The sequence below is a fragment of the Eubalaena glacialis genome, chromosome X, assembly GCF_028564815.1.
Source record: "Eubalaena glacialis isolate mEubGla1 chromosome X, mEubGla1.1.hap2.+ XY, whole genome shotgun sequence".
Taxonomy (NCBI): Eukaryota; Metazoa; Chordata; class Mammalia; order Artiodactyla; family Balaenidae; genus Eubalaena; species Eubalaena glacialis.
In genome coordinates, this window is record NC_083736.1 from 109,397,779 (window position 1) to 109,418,764 (window position 20,986).

The 20,986-nt window shown below is 47.2% G+C and overlaps 1 protein-coding gene across 8 annotated transcripts in view; it reads right to left on the reverse strand.

Annotated features, from left to right (window-relative positions):
- Window positions 1–452: 452 nt before the first annotated feature.
- Window positions 453–20,986, reverse strand: part of SEPTIN6 (septin 6) — a 71,171-nt gene continuing 50,637 nt past the window's right edge. The window contains exons 6-11 of one of the 8 annotated variants that reach the window (XM_061179445.1): window positions 19,142–19,238; window positions 16,084–16,252; window positions 13,137–13,269; window positions 10,441–10,631; window positions 8,205–8,266; window positions 1,468–3,504 (exon numbers count right to left, since the gene is read on the reverse strand). In XM_061179445.1, coding sequence (XP_061035428.1) covers window positions 3,437–3,504; window positions 8,205–8,266; window positions 10,441–10,631; window positions 13,137–13,269; window positions 16,084–16,252; window positions 19,142–19,238 — 720 coding nt within the window. In that variant the 3' untranslated portion in view covers window positions 1,468–3,436. The other 7 variants (XM_061179451.1, XM_061179444.1, XM_061179450.1 and 4 more) reach the window with 7 other exon arrangements.

Below are 20,986 nucleotides of genomic sequence, written 5' to 3' on the forward strand. Positions count from 1 at the left end.
TCCCTAGTAGACCCTATCTATAGAAGGCTTTTCAAGTCATATCCATGGATTTTAGGGATGCTCACATCACAGTATTAAATAAGAGAAGACATGCAGCGCAGAGTTCTTTTCCTTCTGGAATTAAAACTCACCCGAATCTTACTCTGTAGGGTCTGGCACTCCACTTTCTCCATCTATTTATTATCCTGGAAGATAATGAGCTCAACGGATCAGTTAAGTCCATGCTAATGAAGGAAAAGTAAAGGACTTCCTGCTCACCCCCACCCCACCCCATGGAAATTTCAAGCCCAGGTGGGGGGAGTAGGCCCGGCAGCCTACCCAGGAAGGTTGCAAACTGGCTGATGGTGCCTCCCTGAGCCCCTCAGTCACCCCCTTGAAAGGAAGCCACCCACTCCTCCTAAGGCAAACCACGGTGGGCCCATCACCTAATGATCACACAGCCATTGAGCATTTCTTTGAATTTTATTGAAAATTGACATGGACATTAGAAAGGTATCAAGCTAAACAGTGCTGGTTTCGGGATGTTTCTCCTGGCGAATGAAAGCCCCAGAGGGCCAATGACTGGTCACATCTCTGAGCAAAAAGAACAAAGGAGAAGAAAGGAAAAACACAGACTCTGGAAAACATGCAAAGAGGCTCTCTCAAGAGACACAGGACAGTGGAATGGCAATGGTTGTAGGGATATATGGGAATGAGCACACTCACATGGTATTTTGATGCAAGTTAAACCAATGAATTCAAGGCAGATTTATCAACATCAAAACTCTCCCTCCAGATCCCAAGTTGAGCAGAAACTTCTCTCAAAACCCCAACTGGCCTTGGAAGGTTGGAGTCATCTTGCCCTCACTAAGCTTAAACTCCCCCGACTCTCCCTTATCCACCTGAGAGTTAGTAGATCCACTTCCCCCACTTGCTGGGGGGTCTGCAGAAGGTCTGTGAATGCTGAAGAAGATATGAATGTTGCTTGACTTTCTCGTCCATATTCAGAAATGTTTAATAGTGGCCGTAGACAGTCAACCCATTGAACCGGAGAATTGGGTGTTTAAAAACAGAAAACTCAAACGAAAACTTGTGAACAGTACTTCCACACCCACAGCTGAGGTCTCCTGCCTCAGTCACTTACACTTGGGTGAGTCGTCCTGCAGTTGTCTCTCTGAGGTTACATTTGGTCCATTCTCCAGCTCGGATGGTTCTTTTCCTGCCTTGTTAGGTTAGGACAAGACACTTCCATTTAAAATACCATGTAAGTCGGGAGAGAGCGTCTTGCCTGGACACAGGGACACAATGAACACTTGTTGTGTGGTGTGTGTGTGTGTGTGTGTGTGTGTGCGCGCACGCACTTTGGAGGGAGAGGGAATTGGTTGGTTTCTGATTTGAGACAATATGGAACCCTAACTCTTCTATAATGGCAGTCTTCTCCTTTAGACTTAGTGCAGCTGCTGAAGACAAGATTAAAAAAAGCTGGAGAGGGAGAGAGAAAGAAAGAAAACATGAAATTAGCTAAAGAAAAAGGACATTCAAAGTAAGACAGGGTGAGGGAAGTGGGCAGTGTGAGGTAGCACAGAGTATACTTGGAGAAGACAGGTGAGAAATGGGGTCACTGATGGACCATCACCCCTGGGAAATCTGCTGAGAAGGTTTTAAGAACACCACACACCAGTTAAAAGCTTCTTGTTTTAATTAAAAAAAAAAGAGAGAGAGAGAGAGCACATATTAACAGCCACATGTGAATGCCAAATAATTAAAACAAAAAACATAAACAAAAAAGTGATCTGGACTGCAGCTAGGAAAAGCAAACTTCTTGGCTTAAGAGACATGAGGGGTGTGTGTGTGTACACGTGGGGATTTTTCAAGAAAACCATTCTATTCCAGTCTCGGTTGGGGTGGGCGTGGAGCCGGACACAGACCATTTCTAACGACTGGTTTTGTTTCACCAGAAGTAAACAGAGTACTTAGGGTATTTTTTAAAATAGTAATAACTGTACCACTTAAAAAGTCTTTTCACTGAAGAAGGAAGAAAACCTTTCTGTCTACAGTGAGACAAGCTACCCAATAAAATAAGCATTTTAATTCTTTTAATAGCCTTGGTTGACTTTCTAAAGGTCTCATGTTCACTCACAGGGTAGATTTTTGTTTACCAAACTTCCTTGATGACAAGGATCATCTAGGGCACCTGTTAAACATCCGCATCCGCACGCCCCATTCCAGACTCCCAGGAAAGCTGAGCAGCTAACAGGTGCCTGTGACTCTTATCGTCCGCGGAAGTGCTCAGTTCAGGAGCTGGCCTAGAGTCCTCTGCTTTGCCTGTCCCTACCCACCCCATCCTCGAATATTTTCCTACGGAATAAAAACCTCAAAGGCCCTCTAATACTAACTATTCATTTTCTCCGGAACATCAAGAGACTTGTCTCCAGGAACATACATGAACACATTGAGTCCATTTGTAAAATGGCTCGGGACTCAGGAGACACTGAATTTAGCCTGGCTTCTGCCATGAAACAGGACTGGGGTGTCTGGCAAGTCCCTTCATTTCTCGGGGCCTCAATTTCCTCTTACAAAAAAGTGGGTCCTATCTGTCTTCTGGACCAAAATGTCTCCCTTCATACAAAATTCCTGCCTAGTCTCTGAAGGTCTCTCAAAGGCTGGGTGGCTCTAATACCTTTTGAAGTTTTCAGAGCTCCTCAAGCCTCAAGCAGTTAATCTGTAAACAAATGCAAATGAGGGGGCCTATTTGTAATGCAAATAATTACGGCGGATGGAGACCGATTAGTTGTTTAAGTTTGGGATTCTTGGGAAGCAGCCGCGAAACTGGTCACAGAAACATCAAAGCTGCAAATAAGTAGCCTTTCCCAAGGAGACCTGACAGCCCTAGCTTAGCATCTCCCTGAGCTACTGGCTGAGTACCCAAGCTTTTTTGTTTTTTAAATCTCCGAGCACAGGGTCTCCTAAAATGCTCCACTGTGTGACTTGGATTTTCTCAAGAAACTAGCTTATGCTTTCGCAGCACCACCTTCATACTTGCTTCTGGCCACTCACCAATCAGTGACTCACCAAACAATACATATCAAAACTGCACTCTTGCTTTGCCAACAAGAAAAGATGAAGTGTGTGCATTTGCTTGCTTTTCGTTTTTTCTACTTTTTGCTTCCTGTCATTATCTATTATTGAAGCGAGAACCCCCCTCCTCATTCTCAATACTTCAAAAAGACCTGAATATTTCGCATAGCCTTGTTTGTGTGTTTTGAAAGAAAGTGACCAAAAAAAAAAAAAAACCTCCAAAATAAAAAAGAAGAAGGTCATGGTCAGTGCCAGTGGGACTGTGAGGCAGAAATGAAAAGAAGAGGTGGGGCTTGAAGTGGAAGTACATGGCAGGGGCAGGGGACCCAGCTGCCTGGCGCTCCAAAGGAAAGCTGTCAGTTACAATAGGAACCTTGGCTTAAAAGGCTAAATGGAGTCCAGTCCAGCTGTAGCGGGGAATACTATTCAGTACACAGCCATGGATTACTGCAAAGGAAGGGCAGAGAAACGGCGTGTTAGCCACAGATCGTTGCCAGGTCACTCCAGCTCTCACTCTCTCACTGGCCAAACACCAAAGGCCACTGTGCCTCATGGCCTTGACAATGGAGGGCTCTCAACTTCAAAGGGGCTCCCAAAGCCACTATCGGATGGGCCCCATCATACAAATCAGGGCTGGAAGATTTTTAAAATACCAAATCCTTAGACTGGAGACAAAGTTAGGGACCTTCCAAGGCACAACACCTCTTTTCTCCTCTCCAACTGATAGTCTCACCTCTTCTTATTGTGGGGCACGCACAAAATACAGATTGAAACTCATCATCACATTCACCAAATAGACTGGAAGATTCATCAGAGCAAAACTGAAAACACTGATTCTTTGACCACTCAGTTCGGCAGTTTGTGACAGGGGATGGTTATACCTGCTACTGGCCCTGCCTTATTGGGATGGTGTGGCGTCCTAAGGGAAATTACAGAGGAGATGCTGAGACACCTCATAACAATTCCGTAAGACACTAGGTTGGTACTAATATTCAGGTTTATTCTGCCTTCTGCATCTGCGGGGTACTCAGAATTACAGAGAGGGGAAATTTATGCTACTTTCTTCAGCAGTCGTGTTGTCTGAGAAGGGCTGGCTGTAAGTAAACTCATTCCAGATTTTTAACACAGCTTGAGTGCAATTATTTTGAGTGAATCAAAACTGGAAAGGGCTGGGCTGACAGGCCAGAAGGAAAAGGCACCAAAGGATTCGCCTTCTGGAACCCTCTGAGAAGAGGCTGCGGCTCTTCTGTTGGGGGGCTGAGGGATGGTTGGGGAAGCCAAGTGACTGCGGACTAATGGGGAAAGCCGTGCTGACTAGTGCTCACCCAGCCATGGTGGATGCAAATACCTCAGGGGAACAAGCAGCAGCCAGAGTTGGAACAGGGAAGCTGGTGGTATAGAAGAGCAGGTGGGACCCCTGAACATGTTACAGGCCGGCAAAGATGGAGTGGGGAGTGGCCGGCTGGGGGCGCTGGGAGGGGCACTGGGATGCAGGATGCATCTTTAAACCACGTGACTGATGGCTTCTTGACCAGAGGCCAGACGCCGTCCTCAGACTCTCGGGCTTCTATAAACCTTGGCAGGAAGAGAGGGGAGGGCACGGGTTCTGTGCCCCCAGATGTGTTAAGGGGGAATTAGAGACAGGGAAGCCCAGCTCTGTTGCGCAGGAAAAGAGCGTCTACAGGAAGCCCAAACTGAAAATGAAAACAGAAGTTGGGTTAATGAATGGACGGATTAATGTCAAAAAAAAAAAGGTTAGAAGAAAATGTCATGATGACTAATGGATAAATTAGAATATAGCTGTGTTAGATGGTCTTAAGGCCTTATTGCACTGGCTTCTGGGAACATGCTTTCTCTCTCATTCACCCACACACCTCTGAGTGGCAACCACAGTGGCATTAGCTAGCAAAACAATTATCAACAGCCACAAGAATACTTCTCTCTTCTTAATTACTAGGTCCTGACTAGTGCCCCCCACCCAGACACCTTGTAGAGGAATACCTTTAGCAAATCTCCAGGTGGCCTCAGGCCACGGCACAGCGCGCCAGGCTCTCAACCACTGAGTGCCTCGCCCCATAGGGAAAGCAGAGGAGGTAGAGGTTTCACCTTCGGAGATACCCAGTCCACTACCTGGTACCCCTTGGGCAAGATCTGTTCGAGAAGTGTCTGCGGGCAGTAACTGGGCTCTGCACTAGGGTCCGACCACAGTCACCTGAAAACCTGAACTATGGAAATCCATTATTGGTTTGTGTTCACACTGCACTTTGAACTTTCTCCCATTTAAACTTCATCCTTGTGACGCAAGTTTGACACATGAGGAGGCTGAGAAACACCGGTGAGGCCAACTGACTTGCCTGAGGTCACAGAGAAAGAGTCACAACCAAGAGGAGCAGAGCCCGAATCCCTTGGCTGCTTGATCAAGACTCTTTCCGTCACGCCACAGTGTCCCTGAGAACTCCTTGCCTGTGGATCTAAGCCCCTGGTTATTTTTTACCTGAACACATTTATCTCATTAAATAAAGATATTGGGGAGGGACAGTTAAAAGCATATGCTGGGTATGTTTGTACAGTCACTTCCTCAGAGTGAATACATCCACACACACACACTCACACACACACACACGCATGTGAATGGCAGTTTATACCAGGAACTAGGAGTTTTGCATTCTTGTTCCAGTTCTGCCACTAACTCGCTATGTGAGCCTTGGTAAGTCTCTTAAATTCCCCACTCCTCCATTTGTTCATCTTGTCAACTGAAGATCAGCCCTTCCTCCTCTACCTCACGGGACTGTTGTAATGTGAAAATGAGGTACCATTCAGAAAAACACTTTGAATAGTATGAAAATGTAATACAAATGCTCAGCTCTATTTTTCTTCTTTGTCTACTTCCTAGGGGAAGAGAAACCTATAGAACACTGCAACGGCCTATGTCCTGGGCTGCATGGGAAGGCTGAAATATTTTGATATGTGTGTACCGTCCATGCACTGGGCACCCCCAACCAAGGGTCAAGGGGCCAGCAACCACTGAGACATAGCACCTGCAACTGTGTGAGGGTCACAGAGGAAGGATTTCTCTTGCAATTGCAGACAGCTGCCAATAGTGCCTCAAGCCATTTCAAAACCAGCAAGGAACAGTAAACCTCACTCTGCCTGCACTCTAGTTAATGAGGGGTGGCCTTTGTGATCCACCCCTGAAATGAGGGCTGTGGGGAATGGATGGGTTGCCTTTGCTGCTTTCAGACCCCAGGGAGCCAAGGCCTCCTTCCCCTATTTGGTTTGGAACTGCTTTTGTGGTGTGCTGGTGAGAAGCATGCCAGAAAAAGCCAACCTACTCAGGGTCGGGGTTGGCTGTTCCCACTGTTTGCCAATTGCCTCTCACTTGTAAAGTATGGCTTTAATTATAGTTTTGCCAGGATTCATTTTAGTAATGGCCATTACCAATGATTTACTCAGGGAAAGCTGAACCAAATTGTGTCAAAGAGCGTGAATTTGGGTTTCATTAACCGAAATCTAACTGAACAGGATGCATCTTTCCTGTTGTCCTCATTGGAAATGGGGGGGCCAAAGAAAATACACGTGAACTGAGTGTTGGCCTCTGTGCTGGGCATTGGGACTGCAGCCATGGACAGACGCTCTCGGAATTGAGAGTCTTCCTAGGTGGAAACCTGCTGTTTCATTCAAGTCAGCTAACAGGGCTCCAAGGCTTGCCTTTAAGCCAGACAATAAGTCATTTCATTGTTCTTTTCGGGTTGTTTCCTTTGGCCCAATTTCACGGGCCTTATGTTTCAGAAGCCTCTATGGACTTCCTCTTCGGGATTTGCTTGAAAGTAGGATGTTTTGCCAGCTGCCCAAAGTCCCCAGTGCAGTAGCTGCAGCAATTAGTTTGGTGACTAACAGCAGGCTCTCCATTTAAATCATAAACTCCATGGGTGAGTGGGGAGAAGTCTTCTCAATATTTTATAGTCCCTGATCCAAACAAACCAAATGTAAAAGGCATTTATGAGACAACCGGGGTATTCTGAACGCTGACTAGAAATTTTATGTGAACGAATTGTTAATTTTGGGGGTGTGATAATGGTGGCGTTGTCGTTATTTATTTATTTTTTTTTAAGAGTCATGAGCTCTTAGAGATACATGCTGAAGTATTTACAGATGAAATGATATGGGTTTTGCTTTGCAGTAATCCAGCCGGTTTGGGGCAGCAGATAAGACAGGATTGGCATATGTTGACAGTTGTTTGGGGGCTGTGTTGTGGGTACATGGGGCTGCATTGTACTGTCCTCTCTCTTCTTTCGTTCCTGTTTGAAAGTTTCTATGGTAAAGTTTAACAATGGTAATAAGCCTAATTATGTTAGATTTAAAATATTTATGTTCCTCCCCACTCACTACCTGAGTCTAGTTAAAAAGATAGAAGCAGCTTAATCATTGCTATAACCAACCTATAAACTATGTGATGCCAGGGGCTGCTTTATTCACTCCTGCAGACACAACACCTAGCCCTGAGGAATCCATCTTACCAACGGTTACCTGCTTACCTACTTATCAAAGGTGTTCATGAAGCCGGTACTTTTAGAATTAAATATTCTATAATATCTGAGAACCTTCATTTTCTTCCACTTTTATTATGGTTTTGGGGGCCAAACGAAATTAGAGAACTTGAACCCCTCAGGTAAGAAACAGCCACCAGAGGGAAACAGAGAAGCAAGTTTCCGCTGGCTCAAAACATTCCCAAACCTGGGCGCCAAGGCTGACCGTGACGTTGCAGGACAGGGCTTGTGAACTCAACAGTTCCCCTCGTCACAGCAGTTTAGTTAATTTTGAAAGTGATGGTGAAGGCGCCTTTAGAAAAAAAATGGCCAAAATTGAAACTTCAAATATTGATCACAGGATCCACCTATGCTACCTAGCTGTTCTAGTAGCAAAAGTCTGAAAACACCCCACTTTTAATCAGGAAGGCAAACATTCCCACATGTATACTTGAAATCACACCAGCCTATTTCTTCATATTATAAGTCACAAGAGAATACCAGCTAGAACAATGAAGCAGCTTCTTTGATATTAGATATGTGTGTTGGGCAGGGGGTGGGATTTGGGGAGATGTGTTCTAGAAGCCACTGCCAGTTCTATTTAGAGTTAATAAAGCTTACCGGGACCCTGGGTCTCATGCAGCATGCAGCAAACAGCAGAGTTAACTGTAAAACAGTAAAAGCTGATGAAGATGGAGTGAGCTTGGGGAGAAATCAAACATTATGAGTTGACACAAACAATGAAGAGTTAGAGGTCAAAGGAGATTAGGAGGAGTGGGGAGGGGAAGAAGGGAGGGTGTGCTGGTAGGGACCCCCGAAACACCGGTACTCTTTCTTAACCTCTTTAAGGGCAGCCAAAGGAAGTTCTCAGTATGTGACTCTATTAGATCCAATCACCATCTCTCAAGAAATGCTTCTACCCCTACTTCCACCCTCAACCCCCGCCCCCCATCATCACCACGGGACAAGAGTGACACAGGTCTAATGATGGGTCTTCCGAAGGTTAGCCAACTGTTCAGGGAATTACATAAAAAGCCCACACCTGGGGCCACTTATATATCTGGAAATATGGAAGAGGACAGGCTGTTTTGTCAGGCTCTCTTGTTAATAGGAGATGCCTCATGCCCGTGAGGTTTTCACTCATCTCAAAATTGGAAAAGGGTGCCATCACCAACTCCAAATATTCCTGGAGACTGGAGAGACATGTCTCCCTATATGGGGTCCTCTGCCTGGGCGTGGGGTGGCAGTCAGTTAATTGGGAGCAACGAGGAGAAAGCCTGGTCTGGGAGGAACTTCCGCTGAACAGCTCAATTGGGACTATTTATAGTTGAGTGTCAGTGGGGTCCCAACAAATGCATCTCCTAATTCCTGCCAGCAGGCTGTGAAACTGCCCCAGGGACTGAGTTAACAAACACCACAGGATTATGAAGGCAGCAGGTTAGAGCCGGAAGACAAATTTAGACTTTTCTGATCTTAAAAATAGGAATCCATTCCTGCTGGTGCAACTAACACAAGTCAGTTAATATACAGTGCGTCCAAAGAGGCTTTTTTCGGGCTAGTTGAACTTTATCTATCAGGTAATACCACAAAAAGTTAGTCTGTGACTTTGACATATAGTGTGATTCAGTAACAAAAAAATCTCTGGACTAATTGGTGAAAATACCCAAATTACACTTTTGAAAAAAGAATATTCAGATGGCAAAACTGAGTGCCTTTAAATATAAGATATTTTACTGTTGTATTTTATCGTTGGTGAAATGTTATACTGTTTTATCCTTAAGTGATAAGCCAGGCACAGAGGAAAGGATGTTTCCGCCTTCTGGCAAATATCTAATAGTTGAGTCCAGCAACAAGTGGCTAAGAACAGAAGGCAATGACCAGGGACATGTTTCAGATCCTCGGGCCGCTTTAGTAAGGACACTGCTTGACACTGCAAATGAGGGCTCCTACAGTCACACTGCACAAACAACTAGAGCGCAAGGGACCACTGGATGTTCTCCTGGTGTTGTACAGGTCCCGTCGGAAATGCTTTTCTCTTCTCTGGTTCTGGGATAAGGGATGGATAACTTCAGCAAGCAAGGCCTGGGCTTGGGTCAGGGATATTAACCCATATGGTAACCAAGAGCTCATGCTATCTTGCCTCACCAAACGCCAGGGGAGACAGATGGATTGTACAGTCATCCCCGGGGTTGAGGGTGGTGCCCGCGGAGGATACTAGCATCTGAGGGTTCCCCACCAAGTGCCCGGTACCCCAGGCTGGGAACAACCAAGCAGCCAAGAGGGAGGGACGGGAAGGGGTAAGAAATCAGGACCAGGTTGCAGCCTTCAGCGGTTGGCCACAGCCGTGAGAACTGAGGGGGGGCGAGGGGGGCTCCAGGCGTGGAGAGGTGAACCACCTCAGACCTAGGACAAGCAAGCAGGCCTGTGAGCTGGATCGGCTCCAACCTCCCGGGGGAAAGAGGGTGCCCAGAGGCTCCTGCTACCCTCTCTCTGCCCTTCTTTCTGTTCAGCTCTTTCTTGTAACTTTGCAGCTTCTCGTTGTTTCCTCCCTTCTTCTTTCTCCTGTCTCACATTCCTTTTGCTTTTCCTCCCCCTTTCCCTCCCTCTCCTCCTACCTTGAGTTTGCAGGGTTTTCCCAAGCGGGCCGAGCAGAGGGGCTGGGCCTCTGGGGCCACACACCGCCCTCCCCTACCCTCAGCTCCCCAAACTCAGGGAATCCGAAGGTCCAGTGGGGACACCGAGACCAGTTACAGGGGCCCAAAGGAGCCTATCAGCCCACAGCTGGCCTCTGTCACCGCCCTGAGGGGACGAGCAGGAGGGGAGAGAGGCCCTCGCCCCAGAGCAGCCCACTACTTACTTCTTCTTCTCTTTGTCTCTTTTCAGAGTCTGTGCGCCTCCAGCCTGGGAGCCCTGGGACTGGAGCAGCTCGGCTGCCGTCTTTCTCTGCTTGAAAGCGTTCACTTCATCGTCCAGGGATTTCTTCTTATCCTCCAGCTTCTTCTTCTCGTCCTGGTGTAGCTTCTTCAGACGGTCAAACTTCTCGTGCAGCTGGCGGGGAAGCACAGGGAGTTTGGGGAGACCCCCCGCGAGGAGATCCCAGCTGAGCCCGGGGGTGGGGTGGGGACGGGCAGGCTTGCGACCCTCAGGACCCTGGGACCTGACGAGACATTTCTGCCAGGGACGGCTATGTCGGCACCAAAGGGCACCATGTTCTGGAGAGTTCTCTTCTGCCATTTTACCTGTGTTTCTGCTCCGGAATATGGTCAGGGAACCGTGCATTCTGCTTAATCAAGCATTTGATTTAATAGAGTCCCCATAGTTACTACATATGGATAAAAATAACATCAGAACATTTACTGAGTGCTTATTATAGGCCAGGCACTGACTTTTATAAGCACTTTATATGTATTAACTCATTTAATCATCACAACAACCCTATGAGGTAGATTCTGTTATTGTCTGCATTTTATAAGGAAACAGAAGGTATGAGAAGTTAAGGAATTTGCCCGAGGTCAACTCATTCTTTTTATTTATTTATTTATTTGTTTGTTTGTTTATTTATTTATTTATTTTTGGCTGCGTTGGGTCTTCCTTGCTGCGCGCAGGCTTTCTCTAGTTGTGGCGAGCGGGGGCTATTCTTCGCTGCGGTATGCGGGCTTCTCACTGCGGTGGCTTCTCTTGCTGCGGAGCATGGGCTCTAGGTGCATGGGCTCAGTAGTTGTGGCTCGCGGGCTGTAGAGCGCAGGCTCAGTAGTTGTGGCGCACGGGCTTAGTTACTCTGTGGCATGTGGGATCTTCCCGGACCAGGGATTGAACCTGTGTCCCCTGCCCTGCATCGGCAGGCAGATTCTTAACCACTGCGCCACCAGGGAAGTCCTTCAACTCATTCTTTAGATGATTATATAATGACATCTCTCTCAATATGCAAGGGGCCCCTGCCTTTTCTTATTCCCTCCAATCAGGGAGGATCATGGGGAGTTGCAGAGAAAACTTCAGCAATGCCAAAGCTGGTCAAAGAAAACACTTGTCCTTGGACACGGCAGGAGATAAAAGAATTTTAGAAAATGGGATGAGTGCGGAAACCTCAGCTTTGATCAAGGGGAGGTTTAACTAGCCCTGAATAGAGCCAGAGACCCAAAGGAGAAGAGCAAGAATATTCTGGCATGCCACTGTGATAAGTGGATCAGAGAGCTAGGGGTGTAGGTGGTAACAAACTAGAATGTGATAAACTACCCTGAATAGTAAGAGCAGCCCAAGCATCATTGCACTTTCTTTTGAGGATTCAGGAGGAAATGGAGGGTTCTGCAGCACTCACAGTACACCGTGAAGGAGGTCAGGTGTCCTACAGGTATCTGGGACTGTCACTGAGTAAGGGGTGGTGGATGACAGACCTGCTGTGCAAACCAGCTTTTGCTAGTCACTTGGGGTAGGCTGGTGGTGGAAGCTCTGCTGATCAGTTGCTTTCACCTGGCTTTTGTTCACTGGCCTTTCATTCATTTTCTTTATCGTTGAGATCCCCTCACCTGTCTTCCTAAAAGTACTGGGTGATATTTTTCTTTTGAAAAGTGAAACTGAAATGAAGTCAAGTCTCTTGCCATGGGCTTTGGCAATAACACCGGACAGCAGATTAAAAGAGGAAGAGACTTGGGAAGTAATTAAGTGCTTCCTTTCTTTATGGGTTTCGAGGCCCAGAGAGCTGAAGCAGTTGCTGACATGACCAAAACTGTGGCTGAGGCCAATTAATCTGGCAGCAGTACGGGAATCGGTAGTGGGACCTTGGAGGCAAGGAAATGGTTAGAGGGCTAAATGCACTCTATTAGTCACGGCTTAAGTAATGAAAACTCCAGATAGACCATCAAGCCTTAGTTTAAAAACTCGCTAGAGCCGCACAAATGTTTCTTTAACGCCAGCATGAAATGGAACAGAATATTCAAGTGGATGGGGAAATGCACCAGCTATCACTGGTTTAGGATTCAGCAAGGTACCCAGGACTCCCTGGGACCATCTTTCCTCAAGGCCCTCAGGGCAGGCAGGTGGGAGCAGGACTGCGAAGAAAGTGATCAACTGTCCCTACTGGGCTCCAAACTCCCAGAAAGGGGGGGAAAATATCAGCCCGCCCCTGACCTCGAGGGGCTAGGTCAGGTCTTGACTCTTGAGTGGCGCTGCCCAATAGAACTTTCTGTGGCATGAGGGTTGAGCATTTGAAATGTGGCTAATGCAACTGATGAACTGAGTTTTAAACTGTACTTAATTTCAATTCATTTAAATTTAAATAGCTACATGGGCTAGCAGCTACCATATGGGACAGTGTGGCTCTAGTGAACTAAATAACAGAGAATGAGAAAACATCCCGGCCGTGGGGAATGAGGGATGGAGAAGACACAGATCTCACAGCCTCCTCTGTGCCAGCCAAGGCACGGCTACGGATGTTGTGCCCCATTCCTGCCCGGAGGCTGCAAGACTCCCCCAGCTGCTCTCTTGGGGCAGAAACCCCTGTCTTGCCCAAGTTCAGCCTCCTTTTCCTTCCCACCTGGCACGCAGGCTCACATTTACCTCTTTTTCTGCCTCTTTAAGTTCAGCTTCTTTCTCTTTGACTCTCTGGACGAACATCTGTCTCATCTCCTCTTCTTTTTTCTGGAGCTCCCCTAGGAACTCATTCCTTTTGGCCTCATACGTCTCCTGTAAACTGCGAACATGGTCGGGTTAATTCCCCTGCCTTTGGAATGGCTCCTGTTCACTGAAAACTGGCCCCAGGGATCCTCCCTGGGTTCTCCCACCCTCTCTTCCTCAGTTCTGTGGGACGTGCAAAAGCAGAAGCACAAAGCTGTGGGCACCTGGATTGGCACGTGCCAGCAGGGTCACAGGGTGCTGCGGGGTTATGGGGCCACCCTGGTGAACCCGAGAGATATCTGGAACTGGGAGTGACTTAGAACATCTGCTTCTATACCCTGATTTACAGATAAAGAAAGAGGCCCAGAGAAGTGAGGTGACTCACTCAAGATCACACAGCTAGTTAGAGGCAGAGCTGAGACCGGAAGTTGGGTTTTGTCTCATAATCTAGGTCCTTCCACCTGCACTATGCTGCCAGGTCCTGGCTCTGAAACTGATCACATTGATGAATGATTTCAACAAACACTTGATGAGACTCCACCATGTGCTGGACACAGAAATAAGTGATACTGTGCTAGTCACTCAATATCTAGAGCCAACAGCCACTGTGCCTGCCAAGAAACTCACAGACTAGTGGGAGATGCCTCGGTTAAGTCTCCCTGCCCCCAGCCTGGACTTAGTTTTAAAGAAGTAGGAGTTAGCCTGGTGAAGAGGAAGAGGATGTGTGCTCCGAAGAGGGCAGCCTGTGGAAGGGCACATGTGGAGAAGGAATGGCACACCTGGCTGGAGAAGTGGGAGATGAGATTCCTGAGTGTGGCAGGAGAGAGCAGGCATTGGATGCCATGTTAAGACTTAGATGTTTTAAGCAGGGCTGACTTGATCCATTTTGAAAATGGGAAAGACCACTCTGGGCATTGCATGAAGGACGGACTTTCCAACAAGCCAAGTAAGAAATGACAGGATCTTAACGTCAAGGGCTGGGAAGGAATGTGGGAATGGGAGACAAGCGAGGGAAGCAGAACTCCCAGGACTTGGGAGGAGTCAAAGATGATTCTGGTTTTTCGACTTGGGCAACCAGGTGAATGGTGGTGCCATGTACTATGACAGGGAACACTGGAGAAGGAGTACGTTTAAGAGGGAAGGAGATGAATTAAATTTGAGACAGCTTGAGTTTCGGGTACATCCTCTATGGGACAGCCAAGTGAAAATATCCAGTAAGCAGTGAGATCACTGGGTTTGGAGCTCAAAAGTAAGATGTTAGCTTGCGAGTAATCTATTTCTAGGTGGTAATTAGGGCTGTGAGAGTAGAAAGAACCAGCTGCAAAGAACATAGAGAGTGAAAGGAGCAGAGGCCATCAGAAAGAACAGGGAAAGGAAGAAGCTGAACAAAATGAACCTGCCGATGAGGCTTCGAAGGAGTAGTAGCGCGCGCGAGAGGGCTGAAACCAGCCGGACCAGTGCTAGAAAAGCCAACGGCAGAGAGAATTTCAGGAAGGAGGCAGAGGGGACGAGTATCAAATGCTATGTTGAGATTAAAAAAAAGATGGGACTCAGAGGCCACAGTGGAATTGGCCGTGAGTATGTGACTGCTGACCTTGGAGAGAGGCGTCTGCATTCAGTGGTGCAGTGGAGGCAGAAGCCAGTAAATACAGAACAGTTCTTTCCCTTTCCCATCAGAGCCGAACTCCTTGACAGGGCGGAGGCTGGTGACAAGGAGCAGGGTGAGGGAGAGTTTCTTTAGGATGAGAATGTCTGCCTGCAACATGGAAAGGAGCCAGCAGAGAAAACGTGCAGAGGGCAAAGACGTGGGAAACAGAGGTAGTCAGGATGGAGCCGACCTAGGAGGGGAGGGGACTAGATGACACCTCTTCCCCGCAGGTGCAGATTAAAGCTGTCGGAAGGGAAGGAGGGAGAAAGCAAAGGCAACGCCCACCAGAGAGACCAGCATGTTTTCCTCCAACTCCAGGGGCTCTGGCAGCCCCTGCCCATGAAAGGGGCGTTCACTCGCCCCTCCAGAACCAGGCATCCCCAAAGGAATGGCTATGCTTTGCCCCCAGGTTGGCTTTCTGCTGTGAACAGGTACTGTGGGATCTCAGAGGCCATTTGAAGGCCATCTTATCCCACAAGCAGCCCCCTTAACTTGCTTATCGAGGCCTGACAGTTCCTGAAAGGGGACCTGAGCTCCAATAAAGGACACCACACGGTAATTTACAATGTGGGGCTTACGTCACACATCACGCGTCCAGATCAAACACTTAAACATATAGCTCCCATCAGCATAGTTATTTGAAAGCATTTGAAGCAATGTTTTCAAAAACATTCCTCTTCTCTGAAAGCATCTTAGATTCTGATTTGAAATGTCAATGATTATTAACATCCTGTGGTCAAAACAAAACTTGCCCTTGAATACAAACACTAAGGACAGCGAATGAAGAGCCGGAAGTTCATCAACACTTGTGCGATGACCGCTGCCTGGTCCCATCTGGTTTTGATACCGGGGAGGGGGCTAAAGAACAGACTGGAAACCAGACACAAACTGCCACATGGAAGAACAAGGCCCGGACTCAGGGCTCGCAGCTGCCGTGTGAATGCTTGTGGCAGCAAGACAATCGGCCTTGCCGTCCCCTGGCCTCCTCCCTGCCCCCACCCTTATAAGCAGGACAGCAATGCTTACCAAGCCCGTCCTGCCACAGCTCCCCTGGCAGGTGTGCCGAGGCAGACAAGGGACGGGCAAGTGGAAGTGGCGAGCGACTTAGCCCTGTGGCTCCAGGTCTGGGCACCCGTGTCTCACCTCCCCTGTGAATTCTCCAGGGCGAGGCTTCCCCACCGCCGCCCCCCCCCCCCATCGTGTGCGCTGAGCTGAGCTGGGCCGGGCTGGTGGGAGAGGTACCTGAAGGGTTTGCTGTCGGGGTCGGTGTCCTTAAAGCCCATCTCCTCCAGCTTACAGCGGCGGTACAGCTCATAGTGCCGGCTGTGGGTCTGCTCCCGGAGGTCCTCCATGTTGATCCGGATCAGCATCTCCCGCAGCTTCACAAAGTCGCAGTGGGCTTCATTTTCAACTGCATAGCAGCGGTTGGGGTATTGGAAAGGAAGGTCACAAGAAGCAGAAATGGACAAAACGAGACGGGAAATGTCTAACAGTGACATCGCCTTTCAATCTGTGTATATAGAGCTCGCAATTTTGCCTCCTAATTGGCTTTTCTACTAAAAAGGCAAATGAAAAGTTACAAGAATGACAGTAATGGAAAACTGCAATACCATAAAAATATCTAAGAAGACATTCATTAGCACCTCAACCCAAATTCACCCATCAGACATTCACAGGAATGTTTGCTCCGCACCACTTTTAGGACGATGGCAAATGCACATTCAACCATCCATCTGATAAATACTTGCAGAATCTCTGTTCCCAGGATTGTGTGAGGCACTGGAAATTTAGAAACATGGAGTCTTGCCTGTAGCAGCTTCCAGTTTAGTGGAAGAACATAATACAATGCAAAAATTACCAACACGGAGGTATATAGCCAAGGTGCAACAAAAGCCCAGAAAAGCCCGGGGGCCTGAGAACTCCAGGGAGAGTGAAGGCTTCAACAAAGAGCTGACAGACCCCTAAGATGACTCTTGAAGGAAGGCTAGGAATTAATCAGGCAGATAAGGGACTCATCCTTGCAAGATCTCAATGAGGTTAGGCAAGGTTACACAGCTAGAAGTCGCAGGGTTAGGACTGCAATCCAGGTCCTCTAAAGGAGAGACAAAGGCTATGACCAGGTGCCAAAGTCCAAAGAATAAGGGGGAAGAACTAGGACATCAAGAGATGACAGTGACAAGGAGGGATGTGGACCACAGGTGTGGCCCACCTGGATGGTAGAAGCTTCAAAGGAGGTGTTTTTAGAGGGTGGATAATGGCCTGATGGCAGCAATGATGACCAGGATAGAGTGGGCCCCACTTTCCAGCCTGAGTGAACAAGCCCCCTCCTCAAAAGAGTGTGGCAAAGGTCTGCATTTGGGGCAGTGGCCAAGAAGGACAGAGGTGTGGACCCGATCCCAGCAAAGGAATTTCGGGTCATGAGCAGTGCTCTGGCACGTGTCTCCGGGCATGGCTCCACCTTGCTGGAATGGGGAGATGTGGCCTGACCACGTTGGGACAGTAGCATCTGAGATGATGAACAGGCACAGTCACCCTGGATTCTGTCTCACGGGTCTGGGAGAAGGTCGTGGAGACAGGGAGGGAGACGGGGATGACAGGGTGGGGCAGGGTTGCAGCAGATTGCATTGCGGTCATCAGAGCAATCTTTCTAAAGCCCAAATCAGCTCACATAACCCCTTCGCTTAAGACACACTGCCTCTGGGAGAAAGCCCCTCGCTGTCATAGAACATATCAGCGTTAAGTCAGGCAACTCCTCAGGACAATCTCCTCCTCCATCCCTGGAGAGTGGTCCCTGATGGCCAGTCACAAGGAGTGACTCCAAGGCCCCTGCAAGGCCCAGACAACGCATGGCTTCTCTCACTCAAACAGAACCACGAACTCCGACTTGCAAGAAACACTTGGAAAACCCCCTTTGTTGGTTGGGTATGGGGTGGTCTGAATCAGAGTATGTCATTGGGACCACGTCTGCTAGCTTCTCCTCATTTCACCTCAGGTTCCTGTCTCTCAGACTCCAAAATTCACTCCCAGGGTGGGACTGTTGGTCCAGAAAGCATTTGCAAATGTTCTGGGAGGAGCATCCCCAGCCCCAAATGGTAGAGAAGACCAAAACCTAGCATGGTTCTGATGACCAGCGTTGTCCTTACCCGCGGAAAAGCCAGCTATCGCCGGAGGGTGTCTGGCGTGCCCCAGAGCCTGCCAGCCTTTGATGTGATGTGGACAACTTCCCACCAGCTTCTGGTTGTTTGCTCAATGGCCGGAATGAGTTTACAGTAAACCAGCCACCCTCTCACACACGGTGCCCCTGCCGTCTGCCGCCCAGCATGTGGCTGGAAAGTCGGAGGACCAGACACCTCTTACACCCATGGCAATGTCCTGGGCCTTATCCACTGAACTGACTAGTACCAAAGGTAACTTACTTAGTATGTGTCAGGCAGACCACAAAAGGAAATTTCCTGAGCCCGTAGGCAATACATCTGTTTTTAATTTGCAAAATAATCATACATACAAAAGAGTGCTTGAAATGTACAATTTAAAGGTTTAAAAAAAAAAAAAAAGAACACCGATGTATCCACGGCCGAGGTGAAACATTACCAGTGCCCTAGAAGTCCCTTTGTGTCCCTGATCTCATGCCTCTCCTTCCCTGCAACAAGACTTAACCACTAGCCTGAGTTGGGGATTTATCCTTCCTTTGTTTTTCTTTATAGTTTTACCACTTATGCATGAATTCCTAAAGTTTAGTTTTATCTACTTTTGGAATCCATGTAAATGGAATCATACAGCCTGTCTTCTTCTATGATTTACTTAGCTCAACATTACATTTCTGAGATGCATTGCTGTAGATGTAACTATAGTCCATCCATTTTCGTTGCTGAATAATATTGCATTATTTGAACATTCCACAATTCACCCAATCTATTTTTAATGGCTATCTGGCTTGTTTCTAATTATTTGCTATTATGAACAATGCTGCTGTGGACATTGTTGTCTGTCTCCTGGTACACTCAGGAGAGTACACACGCTTTCTCACACACTCCTTCCTACCTTACTCCAAGTACATTTATTTTTGTTTTAAGAATGCCTTCTCCATTACAGACAAAGAGAGCCTGCTCACCGCAGAGAATCCAGGTATGGAGCCAGAGTTTGCCTGCTGGCAACGCCTACTTATGTTTGAGGCCCAAGCTGAATGAGTAGAGACTGGGGACAAGCTAGGGACTGGTCACACAGGGGCTGGGGACAAGCAAAGAGACAGACAGAAGGGGAGGCTCCCTGAGCGCAGCCCCTCTCCTGGAGATTCACTCACCCTGCACCGTGCCCCAGGGATACTGCCGTGCCTTCATCATCTTGTTCCCTATCTTCAGTTCTTCTGTGCTGCCAATGACAGCAAACGGCAGGTGGGCCTGGAACAGGAGGCAGACAAAAGCTCTGAACTCCAGGGAAAGGCACTGAGCGACCCCCAGTTCAGCTGCTGGTCATCGCCGGGGCCTCCGTGCTCCAGCCGCAGTGTCCCTCACTGTCGCCATCATCAAGAGGCCTTTCTTTTTTTTTTTTTTTTTTTTTTTTTTTGGGTGGCTCAAACAACAAACATTTATTTCTTTTCTTTTTTTTTTTTTTTAATTTATTTATTTATTTATTTATTTTTAAACATCTTTTTTTTTTTTTTAAACATCTTTATTGAAGTATAATTGCTTTACAATGGTGTGCTAGCTTCTGCTTTACAACAAAGTGAATCAGTTACACATATACATATGTTGCCATATCTCTTCCCTCTTGCATCTCCCTCCCTCCCACCCTCCCTATCCCACCCCTCTAGCTGGTCACAAAGCACCGAGCTGATCTCCCTGTGCTATGCGGCTGCTTCCCACTAGTTATCTATTTTACATTTGGTAGTGTATATATGTCCATGACACTCTCTCACCCTGTCACATCTCACCCCTCCCCCTCCCCATATCCTCAAGTCCATTCTCTAGTAGGTCTGTGTCTTTATTCCCATCTTGCCACTAGGTTCTTCATGACCTCTTTTTTTTTTTCCCTTAGATTCCATATATATGCGTTAGCATACTGTATTTGTTTTTCTCTTTCTGACTTACTTCACTCTGTATGACAGACTCTAACTCCATCCACCTCATTACAAACACCTCCATTTCATTTCTTTTTATGGCTGAGTAATATTCCATTGTATATATGTGCCACATCTTCTTTATCCATTCATCCGATGATGGACACCTAGGTTGCTTCCATGTCCTGGCTATTGTAAACAGAGCTGCAATGAATATTTTGGTACATGACTCTTTCTGAATTATTTTTTTGTCAGGGTATATGCCCAGTAGTGGGATTGCTGGGTCATATGGTAGTTCTATTTTTAGTTTTTTAAGGAACCTCCATACTGTTCTCCATAGTGGCTGTATCAATTTACATTCCCACCAACAGTGCAAGAGTGTTCCCTTTTCTCCACACCCTCTCCAGCATTTATTGTTTCTAGATTTTTGATGATGGCCATTCTGACCGGTGTGAGATGATACCTCATTGTAGTTTTGATTTGCATTTCTCTAATGATTAATGATGTTGAGCATTCTTTCATGTGTCTGTTGGCAATCTGTATCTCTTCTTTGGAGAAATGTCTATTTAGGTCTTCTGCCCATTTTTGGATTGGGTTGTTTGTTTTTTTGTTATTGAGCTGCATGAGCTGCTTGTAAATCTTGGAGATTAATCCTTTGTCCGTTGCTTCATTTGCAAATATTTTCTCGCATTCTGAGGGTTGTCTTTTGGTCTTGTTTATGGTTTCCTTTGCTGTGCAAAAGCTTTTAAGTTTCATTAGGTCCCATTTGTTTATTTGTGTTTTTATTTCCATTTCTCTAGGACCTGGGTCAAAAAGGATCTTGCTGTGACTTATGTCATACAGTGTTCTGCCTATGTTTTCCTCTAAGAGTTTGATAGTGTCTGGCCTTACACTTCAAGAGGCCTTTCTTAAGCTCCCGAGCTGTGTAGGGAGAATAGGCCTAGTCCAAGCTTCTGCTGTTCAGAAATTCACAATCGAAGGTAACAAGGACATGGCCGAGTGCGTAGGGAACAAAGACAGTAAATAAGCTGAATAATAAGCAGATACACAGATTAGCCAGCTAGTCAGTCTTCACAGTTGCCGAGGGGA